The sequence below is a fragment of the Cebus imitator genome, unplaced genomic scaffold (assembly GCF_001604975.1).
Source record: "Cebus imitator isolate Cc_AM_T3 unplaced genomic scaffold, Cebus_imitator-1.0 Scaffold708, whole genome shotgun sequence".
Classification (NCBI taxonomy): Eukaryota; Metazoa; Chordata; class Mammalia; order Primates; family Cebidae; genus Cebus; species Cebus imitator.
Genome location: NW_016108023.1, coordinates 359,943 through 372,865, shown reverse-complemented (window position 1 = coordinate 372,865; position 12,923 = coordinate 359,943). Strand labels below are relative to the sequence as shown.

General features: G+C 42.5%; 1 protein-coding gene across 1 annotated transcript in view; it reads left to right on the top strand.

Moving 5' to 3' along the window:
- CD99 (CD99 molecule (Xg blood group)) overlaps nt 1–1,230 on the top strand; it is a 66,937-nt gene extending 65,707 nt beyond the window's left edge. The window contains exon 11 of the mRNA XM_037735023.1: nt 706–1,230. Coding sequence (XP_037590951.1) covers nt 706–731 — 26 coding nt within the window. The 3' untranslated portion in view covers nt 732–1,230. The remainder of the gene's footprint in view (nt 1–705) is intronic.
- Nucleotides 1,231–12,923: the final 11,693 nt, after the last annotated feature.

Below are 12,923 nucleotides of genomic sequence, written 5' to 3'. Positions count from 1 at the left end.
AAAAAAAAAAAAAAAAGTTGGTGTCTTGCTGACCGCTCTTTCAACTCAGGGAAAGATGTTCAGAACAAGCTATTATCTTAAAGAGAGAAGGAATATTTCTTCTGCCCATTGTAATGAAGTTGCCTAGCTTCATTAGCAAGCACGTTGGCATATATGTGTGGGGCTCTTGTTACCCGAAGAGCTTTGCATTCCAGTGTTTCCTGCCAGCCTATTTGGAAGAAAAATGCCATTGTCTTTAATTCCTTCTTCCAAATCCCAACTTCTCCCTCCGAAATAGTTTAAGACCGACATGCAAAATAAAGCTTCCAAAACTTAAATGAACAGACCAGAAAATCTCAGCCCTGTATCTTTCAGATCAGTAAAAACTGCATACTCTCATTGAGAGCAGGTATTCTGCCATTTGGTAAATAACAGACGTTTGTTACTGTCTCTGTGACATCGTTAGTAGAAAATGTCTTCCCTGGTTTTCCTTATGCTTCTTCTGCAGTATCCATTTTTTTTTTTTTTTGTATGTATGGCATCGTTCAATGAAATTGATCGAATTGGTTGGGATTTAGGGTTTTGCTTTTTTCGTGATGAAGAACTTTGGACCCATTTTTCTTATGCGGAAATAAAATCACTGGCTCCTGAAAGTTTTAGGAAGCCCTGTTCATGTGAGTACTCAGGGAACTGGGAATGACTTTCTTTTCTCCCTGCTTCCCACAGTTCAGCGTACTCTTTTAGAGAAGTAGAAGATTGTCGGCGGAAACAGCCCAGCTGTTGGCAGCAGGGTTAGGACACCTACCGGAGGCTCCTCCCCAAAGAACACCTGCATGAGAACAGAGACGGAGGCCTTCTGTTCATGGCGGATTCCTTGTTTTAATCTTGCGATGTTCTTTGCTTGTTGTTGCTGGGTGGATGTTGTTTACTAACGCTGAATTTTACATCCAAACGGGGACAGGGACTTGGACCCCCATTCTCCAAGACCCAGCGGGGTTTCCCATGGGATGTGAAAGGCTGGCCATTATTACGTCCCTATAAGTCAAATAACCCCACCGAGGCACCGTTGGCCGGAATCTCGGTTGTTTACAAATCATGTGTGCATTGAGCACATCTGAAGCTCCCACGGTCGCTTTGACCTTTTTTTAATTAAAATAAGGTAAGCCCTTCAATTTGTTTCTTCAGTATTTCATTTATTTGCGAAGACATTTCTTTTTCATGTCAGACTAATAAAAAGAAATTAGAAACCAAGTACTTTCTCTTACCTAAATGTTTCACCGAGGGCAGATGTTAAAGAAGGCTGTAGGCATTTAATTGGATGGGTTCCAAGTTGTCTTTTTCTGGGGCTTTAAGGTAGAATTTTCAACCTAACTGCCAGCTCTTTATTTCCAAAATTTCCTTTTAGGGCTCTTTTCCTTTCCCCTGTCCCGCCACATTGAGACCAGTGCTCTTCTGCACCCAGATACTCCAGCCAGATACTCTCCTCCATCCAGATACTCCCTGTTTCCAGATACGCTCCCTGCAGCTAGGTTACCCCCCAAGTCCAGATACTCCCTGCTTCCAGATACTCCTCTGTATCCAGATATTCCCCTGAATGCAGGTAGTCCCTACATCCAGATACTGTCCTCCATCCAGATACTCCCTTGTATCCAAGTACTGTCCCTGCATCGAGGTATACCCCTGAGTCCAGATGCTCCCTGCTTCTAGATACTCCTCTAAATTGTTGTACTCCCTACATCCAGATACTCTCCTCCATTTAGATTCTGGTTTGTAGCCATGTTCTCCCTGCATCCAGATATCCCCTACATTCTGGTACCCACCCCAAATTCAGATACTTCCTGCTTCCAGTTATTCCCCTGAATCCAGATACTCTCTGAATCTAGGTACTTCCTACATCCAGATACCCCCTGTATCCAGGTACTCTCCTCCATTCAGATACTCCCTAAATCTGAATACTCCCTGCATCCAGATGCTCTGTTTCATCCAAATACTCTCCTTCATCCAGATACTCCCTTCCATCCAGATACTCTTCCTCCATCCAGATACTCCCTTCTATTCAGTTACTCTCCTCTAGCCACATACTCCCTTCCATCCAGTTACTCTATCCACATACTCCCTTCCTTTTAGTTTCCTCCATCCAGATACTCCCTTTAATCTAGTTACTCCCTTCCACCCAGATACTCTCCTTGATCCAGATACTCCCTTGTATCCAGATACTACCTTTCATCCAGTTACTCTCCTCCATCCAGATACTCCCTTGTATCCAGGTACTCCCTGCATCCAGATGCTCCCTGTATCCAGCTACATTCTGCATCCTGATACCTGCACCCAGATACTCCCTTGTGTTCTCTTGAGTTTCATATGGGTTAAATATCACAAATTTGCTAAGAGTCTGTCCAGTCTTCACATAGTGTTGAACTACTTTGATGTAAAAGGTGGGTTGAATGTGGGGGTCACACAGCTTTGTGGTCAAGAAGATCCTCATACCCTTTCTAACAAGTTGGGATTAACTGAAAGCCTGTTCTCTTCTCTGCAACACATGACAACTTTTCCACATTGAGAACTGGTTCCCCACTGAGGGCAATGCACACATTGCAATGCTTACAGAATGCATGTGTGTCTATAAAAGCTTGGAGAGGGCTCCACTTGCCTTTTGTGCTAATCTCGGAAAGATCTAAAGTCCTGATATTCAGAATGGGATTGACTTCATCCATAGACTTCCCTCCACCGGAAAATTAGGGTATCTTCAGTTGTCTGCGGTGGCACAGGCAGGTTAATGTGAAGCCGTTAACGTCATCCAGAGAAAGACAGTTTCAGGGGAATGTTTCATCTTGCCACTGATGATGGCCTTGAGAGCTGCTGCTGCGTGTCGCAGAAGCTAGGTTTCCCATGAATCTCTCTACACAAAGGTATGGTGTTGCCATGTCCATGTAAAAAGACGTCTGATTTGGGGAAAGAGGTTGCATGAAGGAGTCAGTTATAAATGCTGGGCCTTTCCCATTTCCAAACTCAGAAATGCTGCCTTCAATTTCAGTTCTGGGTGGGGGTCATCTAAGCAGTCTGCCTTCTGTTGAGAATTCGACACCTTTTCACATCCCATCATTCTCAGGATATGGATGGGCACACTCAGCTGGCTTTTTCCAGCACTGGAGTTACCGCTTCTGATTTTGACATTCCTGATAACTTGGAGTGCATAAAACTGGGTGAGCACAGTAACAGGAACTGCTTGGCTATTTATGTCACCCTTTCATTGCTTCCTTGAACAAATACCTATAGGATGTTACCTGTGGTTCAGGTGTGTGGAGATGACATTGTAGATTCTCTAGAATGTATTGACGCATCACAAATGCCTTATCCTCTCCACCCTTTGTGAGGGTCAACCAAGGATGTACATGTTTAATTGTTTACGGACACCATCAGACCATTCCCCATAGAAGGTTTGTAAATGCCCAAGACTTAAATGATGGCTCAGAGCTGTCTCCTAAGAGACTTACCAATGTTCTGATTATTGCCAATATCTTTGTTGAAAAATGATATCAAATGGACTGTCTTGCATTGTAGCTCTCTTATCTTGAGTGAGAATCCATGTGTTGAAAATCATCTGTGTTGCATTTCTGGAAAACATTTGAATTGCCCTTTTGTTTTTATATGCATGATGGATCCTTTTCTTATTGATCTATAGGGACTGTTTACATATGTAAGGTAGTGCCCTTTAGTGAAATAGGTGGTACATAGGCTTTTTCACTTAATTCTTAGTCTGTTGAATCTTTGACAGCTGAAGGGTGGGTTAACCAGCATGTCTGAACACTTTGCTGAGGGACCAACCACTCGTTGTAAAGTTAGAGGGTGGTGTTTCTAGTTCTCCCCAAAGAATCATCAAGAATTGTCTTTGAGGTCAGATTTTTCACACTGACCAGCTTTATAATAATAAAAAGAAAAAATACATTACATTTGTTGTCATTCTATGAATAACATTGACATTTTTGTAAGTATTGTAATCATACTATCCACAGAAATAACTCATTAAACAAGAAGCAGAGCAGTAAAAAGAATAGTAAAGAAAAGTGTTTTTTAGATATGTCAAATTAGGGCTTATTTATAAATAAATCTATACTTCCAAGAAATGTGTCAACAAGACTTATTTTTTAATGGAGGGTGAATGTCTTTGTCGATGATTCATTTTCATTCCTCAGGGAGAGAAAAATAAACACGATTTTATTGAAGGTGGGTTATTGGAAAGATAGAGTTTAAATTATGTGGCTTGTTAGATCATTAAATACCTGGGTAGAACAACTGCTTGTTTCATTATTTTGGAAATTCCATGTAAAGAAGGTCCAATGATTTTGAGAATGATGATTAAAAAGCTATTTAAGGGCTGGGCTGGGCCAGGCTCAATGGCTCACACCTGTAATCCCAGGAGTTTGGGAGGCCTTGGCAGGCAGATGACTTGAGGCCAGGAGTTTGAGACCAGCCTGGCCAACATGGCAAAACCCTGGCTCTACTAAAAATACAAAAATTAGCCGGGTGTGGTGGTGTGCACCTGTAGTCCCAGCTACTTGGGAGGCTGAGGCAGGAGAATCTCTTAAAACCCAGGAGGCGGAGGTTGTAGTGAACCGGGATTGCCCCACTGCACACTCAGCCTGGTGACAGAGCAAGACTGTCTCAAAAAAAAAAAAAAGGCATTTAAGGCCTAACAGAACATAGAATAAAATACTTATAAATTTCCCAAATAATAGTATTTGGAATAGTATGGTACTTGTTGGTGTCAGAGCCAATCTCTAACTTCCTGTGGAGAGAAATGTTTCTGTGATTTATTCTGCAGGTGTTCACTGAGCCTCCGTACACACTGGGCAGTGTCAGTCAACAAAAAGACCCTTGGCTCATTCATCCTTTTTAACAAGGCAGAGGATGCATTGCAATCCGGGTCATAATGTATTTAACCAGGCCACTTAAGCTGTGGTTGGGTGTTTACTGTCAGGGAAATGCCGCCATGACCATCATAGGCAGTACATGATTGTGAGCTCAGGTAAGTGAATTTGTTGTAATAAATGTCTAAAGGTAGCTTTATATATATATATAGAGAGAGAGAGAGAGACAGAGAGAGAGTATATATATATATTGTGTGTGTGTGTGTATATATATATATATATATATATACACACATATATAGTACTTTAGGTTCTGGGGTACATGTGCAGGTCATGCAGGATTGTTGCATAAATACATGCGTGGCAATGTGGTTTGCTGCCTCCATCCCCCCATCACCTATATCTGGCATTTCTCCCCATGTTATCCCTCCCCAACCTCCCTAACCCCCGCTGTTCCTCCCCTGCTCCCCCACAACAGACCCCAGTGTGTGATACTCCTCTCCCTGTGTCCATGTGTTCTCATTGTTAAACACCCACCTATGAGTGAGAACATATGGTGTTTGATTTTCTGTTCTTGTGTTAGTTTCCTGAGAATGATGGTTCCCAGTTTCATCCATGTCCCTACAAAGGACATGAACTCATCGTTTTTTATGGCTGCATAGTATTCCATGGTGTGTATGTGCCACATTTTCCTTGTCTAGTCTATCATCAATGGGCATTTGAGTTGGTTCCAGGTCTTTGCTATTGTAAATAGTGCTGCAATGAACATACGTGTGTATGTGTCTTTATAAAAGAATGATTTATAATCCTTTGAACATATGCCCAGTAATGGGATTGCTGGATCAAATAGAATTTCTGTTTCCAGGTCCTTGAGGAATCGCCGCACTGTCTTCCACAATGGTTGAACTAATTTAGCTTTCTTAGGTAAAAAAGTGTTGCATGTTTAATTGTTCGTGGACACTGTCAAATCGTTCCCCCTAGACATTGTGCAAATTCACAGGACTCGAATGATGCCTCAGATCTGTTTCCTAGGAGCCCTGAAAACTTTCTGATCATGGCCAATCTCTCAGTTGAAAAATGATATCCAATCAACTCTGTTAACACTGCATTTCTCTTATCTTGAGTGAGGTTGAGAATCCATGTGTTGAGAAGCCATTTGCATTCCATTTCCAGAAACCACTTGAACTGTACTTTGTTCATTTTTTTATGTTGTCAGTCATTTCTTATTGATCTATAGGAACTCTTTACATATGAAAGATAGTGCCCTTAGTGACGTCGAGAGCAAATACTCTTTTTCACTTTATCCTTACCCTTTTGAATCTTTAAGTGGCATTTTATTTTTCATTCTAGTATTTATTATTTTTATGTGTTACATTAATGGTTTCTGGTCTCTCTGTAATATTTAGAGCAGCTTTGTACAAACTCAACATTATTGACAAAAAGGAACACTCATATTTTTCTAACGCTTTTGTGGGAATTTTTTTATGACGTTAAAATATTTGGGTTCCCAGGGATGCATGTTTTGGCTAGGAAATGAGGAAGAGATGCATCTACGTCCAGAATTTTCCCCCCGTGGGCTAGTCTCATTATTCTCAAACTGTTTATTGAATAATCCATGTTTTCCCCACTGATTTAAAATGCAGTTTACATCATGTACGAAATTCGTGTATGTCCCAACGTTGGTGGGGAGACTTTCTGTCCTCTCGTCTCTCTCACTGATACTCTGTTTGCAAATGAGGTAATACTACCTGATTTTAATGACTGTTGTAGCTTGAGAATTATAGTTTTTCATATGTGACAAGACTCACTGCCTTTCCCATTCATCTTGTCAGGATGTTTTTGGCCGTTTTTTGCTGTTTAGTTTTTCATTTTTGTTTTTGAATCAGCTTGTCCATTCTAAGAAAAACCCTAATATTTGTATAAAGATTACATTAAATTTACAGAGTAATTTAGGAATGTTTGTGATCTAGAGTCAGTATAAGAGTAAGATAAAAAAAAAAAAAAAGAATAAGATACATCTCTTTTTTTAGTTGACTTCTTTTGTATTCATTAGCATTTTCATAATTTTTTTCTTTTTTTCTTTTGATCAATGTGATGGTTAATATTGAGCATTTTCATATTTTTATATTGATTTGTACCTTTCATATTTTTTAAGTTTAAACTACCTACTTATGTTTATTCTGTGCTATGCTAACTTCTTAATTCATGATTCACATGAGCACACATACAGTCATGGATACAACAGGTTTTCATATGTAAAATTATGAAAAAATGTATCCTTTTAACAGTTTTGTGGGGATACAACAGGTTTTTATATATAAAATGAAAAAAATGTATCTCTTCTAACACTTCATGGGGATACAACAGGTTTTCATCTATAAAATAATGAAAAATGTATCTATTCCTTTGTTAAGAACGTTTATCAGGAATGGGTATTAAATTCAATCAAGTGCTTTCTGAAGGGATGCATCATGATGATTGTATGGTTTTCTAGCCTGGTCCATTAATCTGGTGAATTAAATATAATCACATATAATGCATCACCTTATGTTAGCCATCTTTCTGTTCTTCAATCTTATCTGGTGTTAGGCTTTAGGTTTGTTATTTTCTTTAGAATTTTTGTATCAATATTCACAAGTCAAGTTCATGTCTGTTATATGTTTGCATGTAACATATTTCAGTATTGTACTTCATACACAGATTTTGATAGACTCTCTTCTTTCTGTTGTGCAAAATCTGATTGGCTAAAGTTGTCTTGCCATGGGGTGTGTGTGTGTGTGTGTGTGTGTGTGTGTCTGTGTGTGTGTTTTAGAGGGGGCAAAGGTTTTTTGTTTCTCTCTGATGGAGAGTTATTTATTTGTTTGTTTGTTTGTTTGTTTACTTATTTGTTTTGAGACAGAGTCCCCCTCTGTCACCCAGGCTGGAGTCCAGTGGTGCCATCTTGGCTTACTGCAACCTCCCAAGTTCAAGCGATTCTCCTGCCTCAACTTCCTGAGTAGCTGGGATTACAAGCATACACCACCATACCCGGCTATTTTTGTATTTTTAGTAGAGATAGAGTTTCACCATGTTGGCCAGTTTAGTCTCAAACTCCTGACCTCAAGTGATCTCCCAACTTGGCCTCCCAAAGTGCTGAGATTACAGGCATGAGTCACTGTACCTGGCTGGGACATGAATTTTTTAAAAATAGCTTTCTGTATTTCTACTTCTTCATTGGAAAGTCATCTATAGTTATGTAAGTTTTCAAATACCACACCCAGCTAATTTTTGTGTTTTTAGTAGAGACAGCGTTTCACCCCACGTTGGACAGGTTGGTCTTGAGCTCCCGACCTCAGGTGACCCATCTGCTTCTGCCTCCCAAAGTGCTGGCATTGCAGAGGTGAGCCAGGGCGCCCAGCCAGAAATGGTTTTTATATGTCTGAATAATTCTTAAAACTCGAAAGAACAGCAATATTTTGTAATGCATGAAAACTATGTGGCACTCAAGTTTCAATGTCCATCAATAAAGTCCAGTTCGCACACAGACATTGGTTACATGTTGCCACAGAATCCATGCGGTTTGCAAAGGGAAACACCTTTACTGTCTGACCTTATCCAGAAAAGCCTGTCTACTCCTACCTTAAGCATGTAGAATACTTACAACACTGTCTAGCACATGTTAGGATGGTGGAAATCGTAGCAATTATTTTACACCTTCATTTCATCGGAGAGGATGTCCTGAATTTAACCATTTAACCTAATTACTCACTTTTTTTGAGAAACATCATTTTTTTATTAAGGAGAAATTCACAAATCATAGAAATAACCTGTTTTATTTCTTTTTCTTTTTTGACACTGAGTCTCTCTCTGGCTCCCAGGCTGGAGTGCAGTGGTGTGACCTCATCTCACTGCAACCTCCACTTCCTGGGTTCTAGTAATTCTCATGCCTCAGCCTGCCAAGTAGTTGGCATTACAGGCACGCACCACCACACCTGGCTCATTTTTATATTTTTATTAGAGATGGGGTTTCACATGTTGGCCAGGCTGGTCTCGAACTCCTGACCTCAGTGACTTACCTACCTCGGCCTCCCACAGTGTCTGGATTACAGGAGAATTCACCATTTTAAAGTGAACAATTCAGGGCACTTGCTGCGCTCACGGTGTTATGTGACCACCACTTCTGCCTAGGTCCATGATGTTTTCACTGCCCCAAAACAAGTCCCCTTAGCAGTTGTCTCCTATATTGGCTTCCTGGGGCTCTCATAAAAACTTGCTTCAGGACAGGCGAGGTGGCTCACACTTGTAATCCCAGCACTTTGGGAAGCCGAGGTGGGTGGATCACCTGAGGTCAGGGGGTTGAGACCAGCCTGGCCACACAGTAAAACCCCATCTCTACTAAAAATACAAAAATTAGCTGGGCATGGTGGTACATGCCTGTAATCCCAGCTTCTTGGGAGGCTGAGGCAGGAGAATCACTTGAATCTGGGGGGCGCAGATTGCAGTGAGCTGAGATCATGCCCCTGCACTGCAGCCTGGGCAACAGTTAAGACTGTGTCAAAAAAAAAAAAAAGGTGCTGGGCGCGGTGGCTCACGCCTGTCATCCCAGCACTTTGAGAGGCCGAGGTGGGTGGATCACCTGAGGTCGGGAGTTCAAGACAAGCCTGGCCAACATGGAGAAACATCATCTCTACTAAAAATACAAGATTAGCCTGGTGTGGTGATGCGTGCCTATAATCCCAGCTACTTGGGAGGCTGAGGCAGGAGAATCGCTTGAACCCGGGAGGCAGAGGTGGCAGTGAGCCGAGATTGCGCCACTCCACTCCAGCCTGGGCGACAGAGTGAGACCTAATCTCCAAAAAAAAAAAAAAAAAAAAAAGTAATGGTGAAAACTACAATTACTTCTGCACCAACGTAATACATCTGCAATGATCTTATTTCTGAAAGAAGTCATATTCTGAAGTACTGAAGGGTAGAGCTTCAATACAGGAAGTCTGGGGGGACATAATGCACCCCATGATATACCCATTCCCACATCTCTCCAGCCCCTGGCAACCGGCAATGTGCTTTCTGTCTCTGCAGATTTGCCTGTTCTGGACATTCCCAAGAAATGGAATCCTACACAATGCATCCTTCTGTGTCTGGCTTCTTTCACTCAGCATCCAGTTTTTGAGGTCCATCCACTTTGTAGCGGGTGTCACAGCTTCCATCCTCTTTAGGATCAGGGGACTTTGAAAGAAGTATCTAAATGCATCAGCTGCTTCGTGGACTCTGCCACTCAGGGCTTAGGATTGCACATGCTAACTGCCTTAGAGCATTTCCTCCATATGCACACACACACGCGCGCACACACACGTGCACTCGCGCGTGCACACACACACACACACCTGTGTGCACAGGAACTTAATCCACCCAAGTAACTTACCTTTATAAAGATGTTACTATTCAGGCACAGTGGATCACCACCTGTCATCCCAGCACTTTGGGAGGCTGAGGCAGGTGGATCACTTGAGGTCAGGAGTTTGAGACCAGCATGGCCAACATGGTGAAACCCCCTCTTTACTAAAAATACAAAAATTAACTGGGCATGGTGGCACACACCAGTTTACCCAGGCGGCTGAGGCATTCTTGAAGGAAAATCGCTTGAACCTGGGAGGCGATTAACATAATTTAACCAACAAATCAATTTAACATAACAGATTTATAAAAGGTTTGTTTCATGTGTCAGTGGGAGCACGTGGCTACGGACTCATTTTTTTTTTTTTTTTAGCAAGGTCTCACTCTGTTGCCCAGGCTGGAGTGCAGTGGAGCGACTGTAACTCACTGAAGCCTCCAACTCATGGGTTCAAGCGATCCTCCCGCCTCAGCCTACTGAATAGCTGGGACCACAGGATCTTATCTCCGTGCTCCGTTATTTCATAGAGCAACCATGGGCCCCAGCTTGCAGAACAAGAATCTGTATACAGCTTCTTGTGACCCTAGAAGCACAGCGGCTTCAAACACCTCATCCTACCTGGGTCAGGCTGGCTCCTCAGGCAGTGAGTGAAGCCGCCAGCCAAACCCTAAGCTCTTGAGCCCCCTGCCATGCCTTCTTCCCCGCTCCACCCCACCCCCCAGGCTGTCAGAGGAGCCCTGGTCTTAAGATCCCAGAAGTCTGGCTTCCCTCTTGTGGACCCAGAGGGCCAGGAACCCAAAAACCCATTTATGCCTGAGGTTGCAATTTTTTGAATTTTTGCAATCAGACCTTGGCGATGACCTTGAGCAGTAGGATGTAAATAACTCCCACATGCTTCGCATTCCAATAATGGAACACTAGGCATCAATGGTAGTTTCAATCGTTTCTCTTCCTGTATCTTACACTTTCCTCAGTTCATTCGGCTATGGAATAAACTGAGGTACAAACGGAACAAAGCTTGGGCTCAGCTCTCTTTACACATTGCCTACTATCTATTGCAACTTGGTTTTGGAATATGGGCTATTCGTAAAAATGGAATGGATGGACGTCCATGGGTGTTGGTGCAAATTCATACCTTACTCTGATGGTCAAGAAAGCACCAGATCTCTTTGTTAACTGCACTGTTGCATTCCAATTGCAACAGCACTGAGGTCCATTCCATAGACAAGTGGAAATTGTTGGAAATCGTTCTCCAAGCCCTGCATAGACAAGTGACAGATTAGTGGAGACAATATGACTTCTAGGGCACAGAGTCTGTTAGGAGCCATCCCTCAGGCTGTGAGGTTGACGTTAGCTAATTTGCCTTTTCTCTGTGTCACTGAGGAATGGGGCAAATGTTGGCTGGTCAGTAGTCTGGATAATTCATCGTAGCTGGTGTTTGTCAGCTGGGGCTGCTGTAACCCAGTGCCACGGACTGGGTGGATAAAGCAACAGATGCTTATCTTCTCGCAGTTCTGGAGGCTGGAAGTCTGAGATCAAGGCACTTGCGGCTTTGATTCCTGGTGAGGGCTCTCTTTCCGGCTTGTGAACGGCCTCCTTCTTGCTGTGTCCTCCCATGGTGGAGAAAGAGCTTTGGTGTCTCTTGTGTTTCTTATAAGAACCCTGATCTCATCACAAGGACTCTACCCTCATGACCTTATCAAATGCTAATTACCTGCCAAGGGTTACATCTCCAAGTACCATCCCACTGGGGTTTCGAGTTTCAGCATATGAATCTGGGGAGATAAGGGTTGATGACGACGTTCATGGAGTTGGCCCACACAGTGGCCCTGGGCTCTTCTTCCTAAGTGTACTCTCCACCTTCCTCTGCCCACGGACTTCGATCCTCCCAGCCTGCTCCCTTTACCCTACCCATCCTGGGTGATCACCGCCCTCTGCAGAAACCTCTTCTAAAACCAAGCTGAGTTCAGAAGCTCTCAGGTACCCTAAGACCTCAGTGTGCATCCGTCACATCCTATAATATCACACTGCAATTGTCTGCTTTCACTGTTTGTCTTTGTTTCTTTCCTATAAACCTATCTTTTTCTTCTTTGTTGCATACCTGACACCTAGCACATGTGTGAGTCAGAAGAGACGTGCATTGTTTGTATCTTCATTGCCACATTATCCATGGTAGCAAAGACCTGAAATCAACCTAAATGTCCATCAGTGGTGGAGTGGAGAAAGGAAATGTGGGACATATGCAGCATGGAATTCTATGTAACCATAAAAAAGAATGAAGTCATGTCTTTTGCAGCAATGTGGACGGAACTGGAGACCATTATCCTATGTGAACTAACACAGCAATGGAGAACCAAATACTGCATGTTCTCACTTATAAGTGGGAGCTAAACACTGGGTACTCATGGACATAAAGATGGGAACAGCAGACACTGGGGACTCCAAAAGGAGGAAGGAGGAAGAAAAGGAAGCCTGGGTTGGAAACCTACCTGTTGAGTACTGTGCTCACTATCTGGGTGTGATGTATCCATGTAAACAAGCCTACACATGTACTCTCATATCTAAAATAAAAGTTGAAATTGAAGCTGAGTGCAGTGGCTCATGCCTGTAATCCTAGCACAAGACAGGTGGATCACCTGAGGTCAGGGATTCGAGACAAGCCTGGTCAACATGGCAAAATGCTGTCTCTACTAAAAATACCAAAA